We start from the raw sequence: 20502 nt of genomic DNA on the forward strand, positions 1-20502 counted from the left end.
CTTCAAAAATCAATCCAAAAATCAAAATCTTTTTCCTTTTCCAATATTAAAAAAAAAAAAATCTCTTAAAATTTCCTTTTTTACTGAAACTAACAATCAAATACTGTTATAATGAATACAGTTCAATCAATGCATTCACTTAACTAATCACATATCTAAACAACTATATAATTTGCGTTAGATACTTGTTGTGCTGCGCCACAAAGAGGATGCAAAGACGGCATCGACGATCGTCAGATCTAAGTTCGCGCGGGCGAGGACAAAGCTTTTCACTTATCAGTTCGAGAAAGTACTTGGGCGACTCTCGTCGAGAACATCGGAGTGTGATGCGTCTCTCTATCATGGCAGGCGATGTGCGACCCACAACTCCGATTAAAGAGCAAGAAACTACTATCACTCTGTCGGCGTATCCAAACGGCATTGATGAGTCGTCAAAAAATCAACGAAGCTTGACAGAACCAACCGTGCGCGATCGATTAGTTACCTCGTAAAATATACATATATATAAACATTACACTTCTTACTATCCATTATATAAAATAATTTTTGTGTTATTTGACATTGATTCAACTCATATTTTGATGAGATCTTTTTATAATTCAAGCTTCAAACTATTCAATTATGACATATTTAATCAAAACAATTAAAAGAAAAGATAGTGAAATTCTTATTCACCAATTGTGCAAATTATTAGATTACTTAATTATTATATTAAGATGATTATTTCTTGATTTCTTGCAGTTTGAGACAATGCAACCACGCCAATAAATTTTCATTTTCTCAACATTTTTACAATTATATTTAGTCATGTATAAAGAATTATATTTAAATATAAAATATTTTAATAGCAACATTAAGATAAATAGATATACATAAGGTGAAATAAACTGACTTTTTATGCTTTTATGAAAAGTTTTAATATATCTGACCAATAAATACATTCCGCCGAATAAGTTAAAGTATTAGAACATCGCTTTGTCAAGTAAAGTATATAAGATTTTAAGAGAAATTGCTACAAATGTATACTATTAGTTATATAGAAAAATGAACATGTAGAAGAAACAAAAATTATTGTCAAATAACTTAAATTAATATAAAAATAGTGTACTAAAATAAAAAAAAAATTATTCATAAATCTATGGAGCGATACAATATTGATCTTGATTGTATATATGAAAAAAATAAAAAATATTGAACCGGCAATTAATTTATATTTTTATGAATGTACATAATTAATGAGCACATCGATAGTATAATAGTTAATCTACAAAAAATATAGATAAAGTATCTATTGCTTATTTGGATAAAGTTAAAGTTAAAATATGTACCAATCGACCAAAAAATATTGTAAACTAGAAATGAATAATTGCCCAAATATTTCATGGTAATGTGTTTTTAAAGAAAAATTTTTTTGAAACAAAAAAATTAATTATTACAAAAAATATTAATTATTACTCCTATGGTAATTATAAAAATTTAATTTGTAATTTTACTGTGCGTTTATAAGTTATATTAGCACATTAATAACTTTATTCATTATTAAAAAAAGAATAAAGAGAAGAATCATTATATTAATTTAATCGATCTGTTTAAATTTCATTTAATTAAATTAATCTGATATAGAGTAAAATTCGTGAACGCACACATTGCGCGCAAATAAAAACGACAATTAAAAAAATGTAATAACATAAAACTGTATTGCAATAACATTTGTTTTAATTAAATTATGACACATTTCATGCAGCATTAAATTTTTTTCCGATGTTCAATGTTCAACAAAATACAGGATGTTATTCAATAAAATGTTCAACAAAATGTCATTCAGACTGTTTTTTAAATAGTTTTCATCTATTCTTTGAACTTTATATATATTAAACTTCACATTTCTTAATTGCAGTGCAAAATAACTAAATAATTTTCATAAATGTTACAGATTTACAATGTAAGAATTTTCAATGTAAAATCTTTAATGTAACATATTTTTAGAAAAATCATTATAATATAAATATTTTTGATAACATTGCCTTGTAAACTATTAAAAAATTAATTTTTCTATGTTTATAATGGTATGAGCAGCGTATTTAAAAGTTCTCTTATAACACTGATGAAATTATAAACTATAAATATTCGTTATAAAATTGCTTTATGCTCAAAGTCAAAATTTGCATATTTCTAAAAAAAGTAGAGTTTATTACTCGATTTAACGACTTTGTAAAAGAACAGCTGCAAATACATTACATTTCTATGCAAATTTCTATTTCCATATTCTTGTACTATAGCCTTAGCATCAAAAATCTTTTTTCTTTAGGTATAAAAACTAATTGCACGTAACTTTCCTTTCAGAATTTTAACATTTGTCATTCAAACCATACTTAAACAAACCATATTGTAGTTTACTTTACATAATGCTTATTTTTTTATATCTTAATAATTATCAATAAACTATCAATAAATTTTTAATAAATAAATAATTCATATTTTTCTCAACGAAAACAAACCTTTATATTTATATTAATTCTTATAAATAATAAATTTATATTCTACAATCTATACTTCTTTTATATATTGATGACAATTTCTAATTATAAGAAAGAACAGTATATCAAACAACATGCAAGTTAAAAAAAGTCTCAAAAATTTTTCAAAAGACATTTTTACAACGTTAATTATAATTATAAGATGTTTTTCTTAATGTTTTTCTAGTGTGTTGTGATCGTATATTGGAAATTGAATACTAATATTTTTCACTATAGGTAATTTGATTATTGTATATAAATATTAAAAAAATTAACTATTTATAGTCGACATTAAAAAAGTACAATTTTATTAATTGCCAGTGCATTTATTGTAAATATATCTATACGTAATATAATTTTAGAAACAAATTATTGATTGCATCTTTTTTGTTACCTAACAAATTCCTTCCTAAACAGTGCATGGTAAGCTTCATATCTATTATTTTTCCAAAAAAATAATAGATATCCATTGTTTATTTTGCAAATGAAATATTTTGAATGTATTCATTGAATGAAACTTTTATAAAGCTTTTTTGTAAAGTCCAAAAATAACTTGTTATAATACAAATTTTAGATACAATTTTAATTACTTCATTTATTTATTTAGTCTAAAAATAAATATAAGAAAAAAAGACCATGTATAATTGCAAAAAAATTTTTATTAATACGTAAAAAATACAGGTAAAGTGACCAAAAATTATTGTAACATAATTTTTTAGAAATCTGTCCGTTAAAATAATATTGATTGCAAGCAACACTGCGAGCAAATACGTAGACTTTGCAATAGATGGCAACGCTATAATGATTATCTCATCAATTATATTTTCCATATTAATATATGCTTTTATATTTTACACTTCTTTATGTTAAATTAACAAAGAAAATAGAAGATGTAATTACAATCATTTAGAAACAATATAGAAATAATTAAAAAAAAATATTTTTACTCTAAATTTATAATTTTTTATACTTATAACAAATTTACACCAAAAATTCAATATTTTAAATTTTAAAAACTTTATAAATTAAATTTTGAAATTGGATAAAAATATTCACGCAAGTAAGTCATGTCAATGTGTATATTTCATGCCCATTGTAAGAATGGGCATTACGTGTTTATTTAACAGCTCCAGAAAAATAATAGATATGCATCCAATATAAAGAAAATTAGATTATAAGTTGTAAACTCTGCCGATGTGGTTAAAGATTAAAAAGAATTAATGCTGTTCTTAAAATTCATTACAAAAACTTTAGTTATCAAAAAATTGAAGTGTTCAGAAATAGATGTCATTCATTCTAGAAAACGCAATGTTAATTTTAAACATATGATAATTCGCATAATAAATAAATTTTCATAATTGAACAGATTTTCAACTTATTTGTGCCGTTTGTTTTATATAATATCAGAGTACGAAGTTCTTACACACAGAGCTTCCTATAAATGAATATCACGAATATCATAAATAAATATTTTTCGATTGTTCAATTTTGATGCCAATCTTAGGCTTGAAGTAATTTTTATCTCACAGCCATGTTGCAGCAAAACGCTTTACTAATATCTTTATCTACTATTCTAAAAAACTGGAACATATGATGGTATTCTAAAAAACTATGTATCTATTATGTAAACAAACATTACAAGTAAATAAAAGCTTTCTTTGTATATACCGTTTTCATTTACATCTATTTTTTGTACATAACATATTTGATTTTTTTAGAATAAATTAGCATTACTCAAAAGCATAATTAAAAGAAATTTTTATTTATCTTCTATTATAAAATATTATTTCTTTTATCAAGACATAACGCAATATTAATTATTTAATTAATATATAACTAAAAAAGAAATTTTCTTTATACATGCACATTTATAAAAAATAAACATAGACGAAAATATATTATCCATTGTCGATCATTTTTATCCTACTTGATGTAACTGTGACAACATCAGGTACGCTACGGTACGTCAGATAAACCATCGTCGTCTTTCAAAAGATCTTCAAGTTCTAGTCATGACGTTTAGTCTTGTTGATTTTGCTCTCAACGATAGACTCAAGGGATGTCAGTCGACATTAAATTACGAGTCAAACGCCAAACGCCATTGACCAAAATACGTTTTCGCGCATATATTTTTATAATCGATTATTTCATATAATCTACGTGTACATAGACACTACACCCCTCAACAACACGAAAATTCATACAATTCGTAAAAAGAAATCAATGATCTAATGAATAATTTTTTCCAGTTGCATATTCTGTACTGTACTATACTATTATGCGAGCATTTCTGTCAATATGTATTTAAATTAATCACTGAAAAAAGCTTTTAATGTTTCTAACACTTAATTGTAAATTTAAATTAAATAAAGTTGTAGTATTAAAGCTGTTAATCGCTTTATATAATTACAATAAATATAATTTTAATATATTGATATATGATAGTTAAACAACTTTTATAAAAGAATGGCCTTTAGCAAATTACGACGCATGATATTAAATTCTTCTACTGTCACAGAAACTCTGGATGCGCTATCTTCCTAAAAAAGAAATTCCCTATGAGCATTCAGATCAAATAATAGCGTGACATGTTCCATTTGCAATTCGCAATTTTTCATTCGTTACAGCGAAGCAGCAGTTCCATGACCAGAGGCATGCCATTAATTTCAATAACATTTCAATAACATTCATTTCAATAACATTCATAAGTTTTTTTGTCGAAGCGTTTTTGCATGTGAGAATTGCGTTACACAATTTAACATAAAACGTTATGAATCGCCATTGCGTAGTTTTAATAAAAATTTCAAACTTCAAGAAAATGAAAAAATATGCATCGTACGAAAGCGCATGAATCCGAAAAAAGCTGACGCCACAGCTTTTTTCGCAACTTCATCGAATTGATCGCGTGAATGGTTAAGAGGGTAGAAACTTGTTAGCTGACTGATTCAAATGGACAAAAGCTGATGATTTCAGGAATAGACTCCTAGGATTAAGATAACCGGAATGTTCAGCCGAATGCTCTTTTAACTTCCCCGTCATTGCATCGTGGATCTCATTTACTAAAAATAAAGGATTATTTTACTTTTATTCTGCAGATTAAGATCAATTTTATTAACTCTTAGCTATTTTGAATAAGAAATTCTGGTTTAATTTAGTGTATAGAAGAACAATTCAATTGATCAAAGTTCAAATTATTTTATCCTTTCCATGGCGGATAAGGTCTTTTCTTTAAAATTATATTATTTCTTCATAAAAAATAAAATAATTTAAAATAAAATTAGTTAAACTTATAGTGCCACAATAAACGTGACAAAATAACACAAATCAATTTCTAATAGCGATAGCAAGAAAATTTCCTTAAATTTTTCCGAAATAAATATTTTTTAAAGATTACTACACACGTTTAGAGCAAATTATTTGCATCCTACTTCCGTATAATATTTAATGGATTATGCGACAATATCACGCAAACGTGCGATATAGTATATGATAGCATTAGAGAGTAAGTCACGAAAGTAAAACACGCTATATTATTATCGTCATTTAAACTGAAGGAAATCATTAAAAGACAATGTTAAGTATTTTTGTTAAGTATTTTTGTTAAGTATTTTTGTTACTTGTTCGATGGCTATCATTATGTGCATTTACTTTAAAAAAAAAATACCAAAATTTCACAAAAAAATATTTTTTCTGATAAATTTAACAAAGAGCAGCATCTCACAAATTGTTTACTTTTGATGGCTATACTATATTCATTGGTTATAATATATCCATTATATATTTTGGCAATAATTCATCAAATATATAACGTTATATGAATGTTCACATCAAATAATGCCTAACGAATAGATATAAATTACAAACCGTATTACAGTATTGTTAATAATTTGAATTATTCGGATGAACAATTTGAATCATCTTTTATCAACGATCACGATGGCTGGAGATAAGATTGGAATATTGGAACATTTTCAAAAGAATTTCTTCGCTATGGCGGCGACAATTGCACCAATACCATTCCGGATCCCTAAGGATCCCCCCGTTCAAAAGATTACGGTCGACATGCTACAGTATTTCGATGGAATCGTTCTCTCCGTAGTGAAAAACGGGAACCCCGATAAGATTGCATCCAAGGAGAAGGGGGCGTCGTGATATATGTACTTTGTTCACTTCAAGTTACTTGATTAATTATTGTATTATACGAGTAATCTTGATGAAATTATCGTTTCTGATATCTTAAAGTTCGACATGCACATTTATCCCTAAACAAATATTACAGAAATTTACGTTTGCCGCGCAAACGTATTCAATACTGTTCAATATTGTAAAAATAATTCTTTTTAATCGATGACAATGAAAGAATTCTTTTGAGGTCGTGACGCGGGAACCAATATCATTTAATATAGAACGCGATATCCGACAAATCTATTAAAGTATGCCCACGATATTGATATATCGACTGGCACTTGTCGGATACGTTATATATATATTACATATGTATTTCAGATATGACGGAAGCAATATATGTAAGGGAGATTAAAATTCTTATATTCTTATATGTGTCACGAATAAAATGTTTCGCGCTGTTTTCTTTCTATAAACTCTATCATTCCGTGAATGCTGTGCTGCTGTTTTTAACCGGAGGTGAACAGCCGGAAATGCTTCAGTCATTGCCAACAGACTGGGCCAAACTATTTTGGAGACGTTGCTTCAATGCTTTTTAGTCATGCGTTTGAATAACGACACACGATAAGACAAAAACAAGATATAGATATTCTTTTCTAGTTCTATTTTTAAAAGATATATTAATAAAAAATGATAAGCGTTTAATAAATGTAAATTCTATAAATATAAATTCTAATATATAATAAATCGCTAAACAGAGAATGAAATGTATTTTATTAACGACTAATATAAAAGAGTGTATCAAATGTTGTATACTTAAATTTGTTATACTTAAATTTGTTTACATATTTTTTTAGAATAATTAAACCAATTTAGAATAATTAAACCTTATAATTAGCCAGATTATTGAAGATTCGTCTAGAAATTATTTGGACACAATAATTCGTGTATATTCATATTACAATTACAATTGTTGGAAATAGCTTTTTTGTTTACGATGCAAGTATTATTTTATCGCACGTTTGAAAAATCAAGAATTTAGAAAGAAATAGAAGATAAAACGATAAAAAAGATTTAAATTTAAAAATTTTAATTTAAAATTTAGTTCAAATTCATATTCATCATTTTGTTCTGACATTTGTCTATCATAATTTCTGTCATAGCTTTTTTTCATATCTATTCTTTTTTCTATTTTTTTTTCTATCTATTTCCAAAAATATTTTGTACTATAATTCCGTACCATTATAAATTACAAGAAGTATAGAAGTATAATATTATACTGTAGTTTTATAACATCTTATAATATGTTTTTACGTAAGAAAATTCATTTTTTAATTAGTCTCTTTCAGAAACTTCAATTTGTCAATTCCTTACATTAATATTAAATATAGTTTCTTATAAAAATGTACGGCGTTACAAAATAATAAACTAATTTAATATTATAATAATTTTATAATAATATCATTAATATTTCTGCATTATCTTTTCAAATACATAAATCAAATTAAAATAATAAAATAATAAAAAATAAAGTTTTAATTCACTTTACAAATTATATTATCAAACATATTATGCACTAGATGTGCACGAAAAAATATAAAATCTATATCAAAATATATACATAATAAATAAACTTTGTGTATGGTATTAATTATTAGTAATATATTTTTGTATTGTTTGTATTGTATTTTGTATTGTTGTTGTGTTGTATTACAATTACATTTATTATTATTCAAATGTATCATATTTATTTTTAATCTGGTATCAAACTTATCTCTATACATATTATATTCTGACTATAGTTTATGTAAATAGAAAATAACTTTAGAAATAAAATGTTCATTACAATCTAATGGATAATTAATTTAGCCATAACTGACATAATAGCCAATAAATCTTATAAAATAAAATTATATATTTATATATTAGTGAGCTGACCCACAAAATTTTCTACATGTACGAATTATTAAGAACTCTTTATTTTAAGAAAATTACGAAAAATTTTGCACTTTGTTTCGTATCAAGTGTAACGCAAAAATATCTTTATTTCGAACTTTCAACACTTCTAAACAATATCTCAACAGTTTATACACTCCCGTGAAAGCATTTGAAATACAGGAAGCAGTTAGTGTCGCAAGAATAGAGATGCTATTTTGCGCAACAGTCGAGAAAGAGAGTATTCACGACTGGATGCACTTTTATATGTGGCTGCTGCACGATCTTCTTTTGCTTTAATATTTTTCAGTGTCACAAAGCATGTCAGGCAAAGTGAGTATATCATTGTATTCAAGCCGGGATACGTCTTCAAATAATCTTTAGTATTATGCGCGAAAATTTTTTTTTTATTTGAGTTTTGAAACAGCATACAAATTTAATTCGTACATAAAGGCTGTTTAAAAATTGACATTTGCTTATTATATTTTTCTCAGATTTGTTACATTTCTTATTAATTTGTTGATATCATCATATCATTAATATTCCTATAAAAAGATATAAAATAAAATAAAATAAAAAGATATAAAAGATGCGATATATCTGTGTGATATTTCGGCACACATATGTTTTTATAAAGAATTTTTCAAAATAGGACAAATTCCTGATGGAATGAAAGAATGTGTAAAGGAATCAAGAAGAATTAAAGAATATAATATGAAATAATTTAAATAAAATATTTAATACAAACAATTTAACATCGGCAAAAACTTCTCTTTTCCTTTTAGATGTATTCAATTGTATTCAATTGTTTGAAATGAATTTTATAAGTTTTTATTATCTTATAATCTTAATTGAAATATATAATTAATAATATATATGTAATAAATTAATAAAAAGAGAAGAAAAATAAAAATGGAAAAATAAGCGGTGCACACTCGGTAATATTCTAGTAATGTTATTTGTGTTTGTTTCGTAAATGTTAAATTACCTTCACCCCATGATCGCTTCGCCGTCGCTCGATACCTCTTATAAATACACACGCTTTCTCCGTCTCTCTTCGTTGCATTCACACAACAGTTATTCACGGAAACAAAGTTAATTACGTATCGTGCCAGTTTAGTTTAAGATACAATTAATTACAAACTAATTAAGTCAGAATACAACAATCGCGCGACACTTTGCACGGTATTCTCGATATAAACCGCAACACGTAATTATATAAAATAAATGAAATATTAATAATCGATACATTCTGCCCTTGTTGACCGTCAGCTCATTCAGACATATGATTCGTATAAATTCCGCGCTTTGAATTTAAAAAACGAACGAGAATAAAACAAATTATACTTTAACGTGCGCTTTTAATTGTAGTCAAGAAAATTAATTCTCGTCCACAGATATCGCGATAAGAGAAATATTTAAGTTCTTACAATTCTTTTGCGCGGTACTAATGAAGCGAGATGCACAATAACGTATCGACAGGCGTGTCGCGGGAACGAAACAAACGCGTCCGTCCGCGACCGTGTCTCGAGTGATAATGCGAGGACACGATACCGAACGCGGAGAAAAGATCTTGATTATTAAAACAAAAGCATGATATACTGTTTCATTAATAATGTCATTGAATTAACAAAATTATTTCCAATTAGATTAATGCTATTGATTCAACAGCATTTTTTTCTCAGTGTATCATGAGAAACTTCATTCTTTCCTTTTTACTTTTATTGATTTTCGTTCTACTATAGTAATCGCAAGAATTGATACGGTTGTATTCAATTGAATATAATCTGAATACAAAATCGAAAATTGGTAAAACTAAATCGGAAAACAAAGACAAAAATGCGCGGTAACGCAAAACAAAAATTATCCCAGCCAATTATTTATTTACACGATCGACTACGCATTCGGTATCGTGTCCTCGCATTATCACTCGAGACACGGTCGCGGACGGACGCGTTTGTTTTCGTTCCCGCGAACACGTCGCATGACCGATGAGCAATTTGCGCTTAATCGCGACGACCAGAAGAAAGTATTTCACGCGTCTTGCCATCGAGATTGAAGACGAGACAGAAAACGGAAATTATAAATGATATGTAATCTCGCGATAATTACATTTGTCACACGACAATTGTATTTCTCCTAAATATCGTCGCTCCGCTATTTGGATTTCGTATCGATCGTTATTTCGCGAAACTCACGTTCGTGAATGTATTTCACATGCGATATATATTTTCTATCATATCTATATCTCTAGACGGAGCATCACGTATTAATTATTAATTATTGATATTGTTGAATTATGCACAGTCATTAAGTCGTGTCGCGCGGTAAAATTGTCGCAGGAAAAACTTTTGCAATTTTGATTTTTTTGGTCGACGACTAATGGGAGTAAAATAAATTAGCATCGCGACGCGATTAATTGAGAAATTACAGTTAACCTTATCACAATTAATCTAATCACAATTAATCTTATATTATCATGTATTTTCAACCGCGTCGCCCAAATTCGATGTCTGTAGTCGCGTGATACGCGAAAACGTGAAATTTATTTGCATTCATCGCGCGAGTAGTTGGCAAAGTTAATCGCGTTTTCGCGAGTGTGTCAAGTGTAAGTCACGCAGAGGAATTTGAGATGAAGAGCCTAGGAGATATCAAGCGACGGCAAAGCAACCTCAAGGTAAGAAATTTGATACTTATTACTTACGAAATCAATTGTTTATTCTCCTAATAATTGCATTCTGATTTCGCATCGTAATATAATCGCTGCGTAATATAATAAAGTTATTACTAATTATTCTCAGATTTATTTAAAATATTTAATATATATTTATGATACATTTCAAATAATTACAAATTTGTTAATACTAATAATTGTTTGAATTATTCTTATGAAAGCAATTATACTTTATCTGTTAGTTTGATTTTTTATTATTTTAGCTGAATATTGACTGAGTACTGCCAATGATTGACTTTATTCATAAAATTCTGGTAAATCTCAGTAAAAATAAAAATACATTTTTAATTATTACTATTTGCGGAAATATATCTCTGATTATTTAAATAAAATTTTTTTTATTTTATAAAAATTTTTCAATTTTGTCTTTAATATCAATTTAATTTAATCTTGTAATATCAATATGTATTATTTTCATCAATCTATAACATACACATTTATTTTTATCAATTTAATGAAATTAAACTTTTTAAATATCAATAAAAACACACACACGCATAATACAGATAGAAAAATAATAAATTACATAATATTATTATGACATGTTTTCTGCATATAAATTCTTGTATCATTGGATAAACACAAAATAATTGTAATATATGCTTTCTTTTTAAATCACCAAAAATAATAAACCTCGCTATCTTTATGTCTCAAAATGCAAAATAATTGTGATTCTTTTCTGATTAACTTCAAATTTATTAAAAAAATTTATTTAAAAAATATTAGAATATCTTAAAATAAAGATATATTTTAAATTGAAGATAATTTATTAAAATTTTCGATAAATCCATTGCATTCTTCCTAAAAATTTATTTATTTATTATTTATTAGGAGATTCAATAATCTTAATAATAGTTCTAAAATCTTAATAATAGTTTTCAAAAAACGCTTTACATATAACGCTTTAAAACATTCCGTGAGCTCGTTCCATTATTCTTCATAAGCTTTTGATATTAAAAATAAATCTTTTATACATTGTATTAAAAACAATGTGATTATGCGACGTATTAAATATATTACAATCTCGTCGATCTCAGTCTGCATGTATATCGCGTTCCCATGCGAGCTAACGAAATTCCCATGCGCGTGAACGACCTATCCCAAAGCTTCGGCTTGAATCTCGCTTGATGTCGAGAAGGAGATAGAAAGAGAGAAAGAGAAAAAAATAGGGAGACTATACGCACTCGAGTAGAACTGAATCGCACGGAAAATATTAATTTGACATCCGCATACCATCACCTTCGATCTCCGCGGGTCCTTGCTCCAGTCTCTTCTTTCCTCCTCGAACGGCCTACTATACCATATAGTACAACCCCCCATCGACCTTCCCTCGCACTTGGCGTCTCTCCCACCTGCCGCAACCACCCGCATCACTATCAGGGACGGACAAGCTCTTCTGGCAGTCGGTTGTCGGCTTCTCTCGGTTAGAGACATGCGCAGCGACCCGCGGAACGACAGGTGCGCGCCGCGCCGACGACCGCGAATCGCTTAGTTTCGGGTAAGCGCACGATTCGCCTCCGCCGCTCTATTCTCGCTTCGAGACGAGCCGATCCGCCAGTCGCTCGCGACTCTGTTTCCGATTCGGTTGCTCGCTCTCGCCAGCCTCATCAATGACATCCTTTTTCTGACCCTCTCATGAGACCACGAGAAACCGGAAGAAGAGATTGTCTACTGGTGACAATCACGTGATCGCGGATCCTCTCGCTATTGAGAAGATCATTCGCTGGATCCTATCAGCTGTTGACGCCCTGGAATTTTCGCGGAGGACCCATCAACGTTTATCGAGCGCACACGTGTTCTCCCTTTCGCTTCCCTTCCTGTCAATTTCCTTTTTTTTGGGGGGGAGAAACGTCAGCAAGTAGAATCTTTTCTAAAGTGGTGAACGGTACTTATTTCGATTTTCTCCCCTATTCTCCCCTATTCGACATTTATCGTCTTCATTTTGATCGCCAATCTCAACAGTTTCGTTTTATGATTGCTGAACCTCGTCGAGGTGTCGATAAAAGTGATATTTCGTAATCGTGCCGATGAAACAGTGAGTTCCGCCGATTTCGCTAATTCGACATTGATTGTGGATCACTGTGGCTATTTTAGTGAACGCGACCACATACGGTGCTCCGATGAATGTGGTGCTCTAGGAAAGTTTAGACACGTCCGCATTCCGGTATCCCAGGTGGATTCCTCTCGATCATGCACCGAGGACAGGATCTCTTCCGCAGAAGTGTGGAAATGCAAGCGATCGCGGCGGTCGTCTTCCTGTTTCTCGGCGGATTCGTCGCCCTACGCGGAGCCGAGGGTGAGTCAGCGACCTAAATTTCTCCCTCGAGGTTCGCTCGTGAATAAATCCGGGATTATCGCTAAGAGTTGTGCGATCTGTCTACACGTGTGATGCATCATATATATCTGATAGCTGCTTGTCTAAACAAGATGCATAAACGTAGCAGAATATAGTAAGATGTAAATTCAACGCGAAATCTAATATACTGAAATGAGGAGAACGTAAAAGGAAACTCAGGGGAGAAATATTTGAAACTTGTTCGAGATTGAGTTCTCGTTTCACTCTCATTGCTCCAAAATAAAAGGTTACGCCTTTTAAAAATCATGATAAAAACAGCACCGACTGTTTCTCAACGTAAAAAACGAGGCATCTGCCATAATACAGAAATAAACTCTACCGTGAAATCTACTTAATCCGCCGTTTAAAAGTCGTTCTATCATTCATAAATAAACGAGTGTTATGACGATATTTGCGGTATTTGAGTAAAGCTTTCTTGGTAATGCTTAGTCACTTTTAGCGACACAGTTTTACTGAAAGATAATACAATACGCATATGAATATATAATATGTTAACAAATTTGCTTAGTTACGTCAAATATAGTTACAGCAGTCAGTTTACAAATATAATTTTAACAATCCTACAAATATTATCCTCCAGTTGTTATCAGAATATCAAGTATCTTTCAACTATCTAATGATAAAATAATAACATCTAAATATAACAAAAGATGAAACCAAATAATACAACATTATATTTAAATAATATATTTTTGTACACTTGTCAAATAGTAAAAATATATAAAAGTTTAGTTTGCAATAAAATGTAATTACATGTAGAGTTTCTTAATAATTTTTCTTAATAACAATCGAATTTCAAAGATATGTTTCGTTATGTAACATATTTATATTCACTTCCCTTATTCTTCAATGAACATATTTATGATACGAGTCGTAAGCAAAAAGCAAAATAAGAAATCAATTTGTATATATAGCATAGAAATTGTTCGCGAAAATGATTTGAAGAATTTGAATAGCGCAAAACGTAGGACAAGCCACGAAATAGCACTAGACTTCTTAATGCCTGTCTGAAAGTTGAAAAGCTCGAGACGGAAGGAAGCCGGGCGACGGGTTGGGGAAAACAATAATGCTCAGCGAAGCCACCAGAAATTCAGAGAAAAACGCTTTTATACGCGAGTATAATTTCCCCCGTGGAAAAGCAACGTCCGGTTGTCCCACCTGCGATTCAGCGAAACGAGATTTTAATGTTGCACGAGTGGCGAACGTCCGCGCGCGCCGTTGCCGCAACTCCTAGCATAAATCGTACGAGGACGGTGCCTCGCGTGTTCAAGGCCGCGGAATAATAGTCGCCGCCCGTCACACACAGCCCCCGGATGTGTACACGGCCATTGAAAATCAGATGAAAGGGAAAGAAAACGGACGTGATATCTGCACATCTTGAGGGGCTGCGGGAAAAGTTCAAACCGCACGCATACGCCGCATTCACCGCGTGATTGTGATGTACACGCGCCCTCGTTATTTGATACGTATGCGTACCATCGTGCTCGTAATCAAACTCCCGTATCGAATGAAAAAATTCCCGAATCCCACACCTCGTCGTTTCGATATATATATATATATATATATATATATATATATATATATATATATATATATATATTGCGAGGGAAAGAACAGAAAATATTTTCACACGTCGTATTCCTCTGTTCCAATAAACATTCCATGCATCAGTGGCGCACAAAAATGCAGACATCGCAAATTTTGCAAATATCAAGATAGATGTTTCTTTACGTAAGTATCGGAATATCCGCTATCTTTTTGCGTAGCACAACGTCACGTATTATTGTTAATTTTGCTTAGATAATTTATCTATTTATACAAAAAAATCAATTGTTTTGTTTATACGTAGTAAAGAAGTCTTATCAGAATTTAAAAATAGCGATACGCAGCTAGCGTACATCGATATATTGCATGACGATGAGCGGGCTCTTTAAATATCCGTCGAGAATAAATTTACGCTGACCCTATCTACGCTATTATACACGATGCATACATAGATGCTATCTTGTATTAAAAAAATGTATAAATCGTCGCGAGCTGCTTTCGTCGTTGATGTATATCTTTGCATATAAACGACATTCTAAAAATCACTTAACGCCGTTTTGCGGCGTTAGTTCCGTAACTTTTGTTGCACGAAACAATTTGGAATGACGCGCGATACATCATCGCGTGTCATTGATATGTTTAAGACAAGATTAAGAGTGAAGAATATTGAAATATGATTAAAGCGAAATAATTTGCAAAACGGTAATTGGCATTTAAAGAAAGTCTATGTAATGGAGAAGTACATGAATAATTGATTAATTATTTGCAATGAATTTTACATAGAAAAAATAAATATTTTTGCTCAATTAAATGTAGTTTTGGCAATCTGTTATTAGTTATACCATAAAATATTATTTTCTGCGTTTAATATAATTTATATTCGTATATCTTTGAGCCAATTTTCTAATAATTAACATGAAAGTATTCTAAACTTATTTTACAATTTTTTAATCAACGTATTACACTTTGGTATGACTGGTTTATGGTTTGATTTCTCAATGATATTTCGAAATCGAGTCTTATATGCATTATATAATATCATGCTTATTGCACTTGCACACCGTGTGTGCAATTACGTCGGAAATGCTTCAAATTCTAGTAATCTGAAAGCACGTCACGTGTTGGCCAAGTCCCAAGCAAGTTCTAAATCTGTGTGGCCGCTCAGGAACTAACAAATATAATACGGTAGGTTGAGAAGCGCGTTCGCATGTGGCAAACGCACAAGAGAAGCAAATGCAATAGAAGTTTACTAAAAGCAGCGATGATTGTTTGGAAATGACGCGATATGTCGCACTCACATTACAATAATATACAGATACAACAATATTAAACCATAAAGTAAACTATAAAAATTACATTTGCTTATTGCTTTACAACGTAAAATTAAAATACGTCAAATTGAATAAAAATGATGTATGTAATTTGATATGTAAGGAAAATATAGAGTTTATTTAGAGTTTTTATTTATAATTGCAGAGATAGAAAAATATAGAAAACCCTTTTTTTATAAAATTTAGTTGAACAATATTTTATTTCATTTATTTATACGTTTAGTCTACAATCTGTAATGTATAAAATTTAATCATTTTTTTTAAATTACGGATATTGTATTTTGTGCTAAATTTTTTTTATTAAAATTTATAAAACTATTTTGAAATGAGTAAAAAAACAGAGTGAAAAATATATTAAAGAAAAATATGTAACTGAATGTATTTGATAGATATAAATGGAAAAAAAATTTTCTAATATATATTGAATGAAAATATAGAAATACAATTTAATTAATATGTTATGAATGTAATGAATATGTTATTATAATATAATCTCTCTGTACTTGTGGTTAATATGTTTGCAATATTATGTAATTAATGAGCAAAGCTTCGCCAGTTTCCAGCAATAAACTTTTCAATCATCAATGTCAATCAATCTTTTTCATAAAAACATTTTATCATTCAAGTTATAAATTGTATTTGTAACGTAACTTTTATTTTATTTTATATTTTGATATATGAAACTTAGTAACAAATGTTTCGCCTTAAAAAAAAAAAAAACAAAAAATGATTGAAATAAAAATTGTGTTACAAAGAAGTATTAAAATGACGATACTGCATATATAAACATATATACATATGCAATATAGTATGAATTCTATACTTTTTTACATTTTCGATGCATGGAAAGTTTCTAATATTTTCTGGATGATCATGCCAACATGCTGCATCGTCAGGGAAACTGGAAGTTTAGCAGCTACAGATGGGTACTTTTTTCAAAATACACTTAGACCTTCTAGTTTGGATAAAAATAAATAAAAACTTAAAAATTTAGTATTATAATTTAAGATAATTATTTTTTTGATAAAAGATGCTAATGAAAACCATACAAACGGTTATAAAACAGAATTAAATATTATTTTTAATACAAATAATATTGTTAGAAATAATTAGTAATATTAATAATTATCAATAATATTATTGATAAACTTATAGGATATATAATATTATTAATACACTTGGAAATATTACTTGTTTGAGCTTGTACAATTCCTTTATTACTTTTACTAAAATTTTTAAAATAAAAATTTGTTTTAATATTTTTTTATTCTTATATCAAATTAAAACTTATTTTTATGTAAATAATGTCACAAAAAATATAAATTTGATTATTAATTAGAAATAAATTATGTCGGATTAAATATATTTCATTTATACAAGATATTTCATTTATACTCTCTCTCTCTCTTTCTCTCTCTTTCTAGGAAAATACCTATTTATTTATAAGTTGCAAAATCATACATTTTCGCAACGATCGACATTATTTTTCAAATATTATTTTGTTTTGCATGATGAAAGTGAAATACTGGAATATAATATACTTTTGTTACAGAAATAGTTTATCACTAATTTCACTTTAGACTTCGTTCTACAACAATCAGAAGTTTCATTAACTGTTGCAAAGTTTTATCAATTTAATTCAGAAGGATACTGTCGGGAGATATTAATAACAGTCACGCTGTGAATAGAAATCTGTACCTCTAAATACTTACTTCTCGCAAAACTTTTGCATAAAGGTAAGCAGAAGTATCCGTACTACGCTTCTATATATTTCTTTATTAACAATACTTTAATAAAATATTGAATTCAAAATTTCTGTTCTTAAGAAGCAATGTTCGATATATCGTGGAATCATGAGCACAGATGAACTCTGAAGTAGATATTTTTCTTTTATTTTTCTTTTTATGTAATATCTTAAACTAGATTGATCATAGATGTTTAAGATTATTGGTTTTCTCTTATAGTTAGCAGACATTTTATTTAAAAAATGATCGTATTTTGTATAAATTATTAAATTATTTAACAGATTATTTAATAATAATATTCTATATAAATTAAAAGATTGAGTCTATTTGAAAATAAAATTATCCCTTATTGTTAATTTTAGATTTCCAAACTGCGTGTTTGGAGGCACGGAAAAAAAAGTTTTTAATTACGACTAAAGTGGATTTGTATTTATCAAACTGACCGTGAGAGCACTCGAATGAGATAATTATATATTAGCCGGTAATCTCAAGTTTCGTGTTACTCGCTCACACGCTTATACAGTAGAAATACACGAAAACATTGCAGTTTCGTTTTACGCTTATCAATTCCGGTAGTTTGAGAAGTTTAAATGAAATAAGTTTTTGGATATAGGTGTAATGTATGTGTGCCTTATGTAACTTCAGCGTCACCCCCAGTGGTGCCGGGTCATTTCACGGAAAGCATGCTGCAGACGGAATTAATTACCATCATCGCAGGTTCACACGATAATAATATTTAGGTGCATACTTTTCGCACTCGATATTTCGCAAACTGCGTATATGTATCGCAACGCATTAGACATATGTTATACGCGTGTATAACAAGGGTGCTATTATAAAATGCAACTCCTCTCATTATTTTTCGTACAAATATGTCATAAAAAACGGCGCCTTGTCTCGTAAAATAGCCTTGCGAAATCCCGGACGGATTTAGTAGCAAATACGTTTACTTTCGTTTACAATTGTGCAGCTCATGTGCAGCTCACGAACAGCTGCGATCTTTTGATTTCTCGTGTAAATTTACACTTAGGAGGATAATCCTTATCGAGACGTATCGAGCGATACCAATTTCGGTCGATGTAAATTCTAGGTAAAGCATTGATAAAGCGAGTTAGTTTGCGAATTCGATGAATAGTCTTGCGATACAGTATGCTAGAATATAAGAAGATTATATCGACATATGTATACTCCCCACCTGTAACATATACTATATATTACCGTAAAATCTTATGAATTTCCGATAAACTCAAGTGCTCGTGCATAAAAATTTCCGAGTTATATTTATTAACGCATTCAGCAAAAGATATAAGTAATAGGTTAAATATAAAATATTTATAAACAAATATATATAAATATAAAATATTTATAAACAAATATATATATATATAAATAGCATATTAATAATGTCGTGATAAAAATATGTTTGAAAGTTGTTTGAAAGTTGTAACGAAAATTTAAATTATCTAATATTACTTCATTATTGAAATTTATAAAGAAATATTTATAATTAATTTATAGAAATAATATGAAGTAAGTTTGATTCAAATTGTGCAAGAATGTATACATTCAAGGAATTTTTACATAATTTATGTTATGATTGAAATAACTTTAATGCTATTAAAAGTTAGGAAATTACAAATTTACGCTGCTTCTAATTTGGGATGGATTAATTTATTTATAGAAATGAAAAACAGTGAGTTTCTCATGAAAAAGTTTCTCTTCCGAATTTTAAATGACGCTAATAATTTTTATAAAAAAATATTTCTGTTTCTTATAAAAAACTATAAATTGTAGAATTTTCATTAAAATATTATATATCAGTAACATACATATTTTTTCTATTAGATTTTATACCGCAATTTATATTGTTAAAATACAAAAAGTTATAATGCGAAGAGTTACTTAATAAAGTGAAGTAGAAGGGTTTAGTTCCTTCCGCATACTTTGAAACAAATGCTCTCGGATGAAATTTCGAGCAATACAAAAATATAAAAACTTAACATTAATAGAAATATGAAGTATTGATTGTTACTTAGCAAATGAAATATCTGCGATTAATATTGACGAGAAACAACTTAATTAATAATGTTCAACTGTCACGCCATGAATATTATAAACTGGAAAAATATGTATGAGATAAAGAGACATGCATGAGATAATTATAAAGCATGCAAAATTTAAGATTAAAGTTCGTTATTTGTATTTTCTCGAAATA

General features: G+C 29.0%; 3 protein-coding genes across 12 annotated transcripts in view; 2 read left to right on the forward strand and 1 right to left on the reverse strand.

The window, feature by feature from the left end:
• Positions 1-1203, forward strand: part of LOC105426332 (neuropeptide CCHamide-1 receptor-like) — a 31466-nt gene extending 30263 nt beyond the window's left edge. Inside the window, exon 7 of the mRNA XM_011637509.2 lies at positions 182-1203. Coding sequence (XP_011635811.2) covers positions 182-491 — 310 coding nt within the window. The 3' untranslated portion in view covers positions 492-1203. The remainder of the gene's footprint in view (positions 1-181) is intronic.
• The window catches only part of LOC105426347 (neuropeptide CCHamide-2 receptor), a 91348-nt gene extending 78780 nt beyond the window's left edge, over positions 1-12568 (reverse strand). Inside the window, exon 1 of the mRNA XM_089081752.1 lies at positions 12550-12568. The gene's annotated coding sequence lies outside the window, so the exon portion shown is untranslated. The remainder of the gene's footprint in view (positions 1-12549) is intronic.
• Positions 12569-12697: 129 nt separating this feature from the next.
• nrm (neuromusculin) overlaps positions 12698-20502 on the forward strand; it is a 162461-nt gene continuing 154656 nt past the window's right edge. For 8 of the 10 annotated variants that reach the window (XR_016140407.1, XM_089081742.1, XM_089081740.1 and 5 more), the window contains exon 1: positions 12699-13606. Coding sequence is in view for 9 of the 10 variants with exons in the window: in XM_089081742.1 (XP_088937868.1) it covers positions 13501-13606 (106 nt within the window). In the remaining variant the exon portion in view is untranslated. Of the gene's footprint in view, positions 13607-20502 lie in introns of all 10 variants that reach the window. The other 2 variants (XM_089081743.1, XM_089081744.1) reach the window with 1 other exon arrangement.

Source organism: Pogonomyrmex barbatus, unplaced genomic scaffold (assembly GCF_055798465.1).
Source record: "Pogonomyrmex barbatus isolate J1 unplaced genomic scaffold, ASM5579846v1 scaffold5, whole genome shotgun sequence".
Lineage (NCBI taxonomy): Eukaryota > Metazoa > Arthropoda > Insecta > Hymenoptera > Formicidae > Pogonomyrmex > Pogonomyrmex barbatus.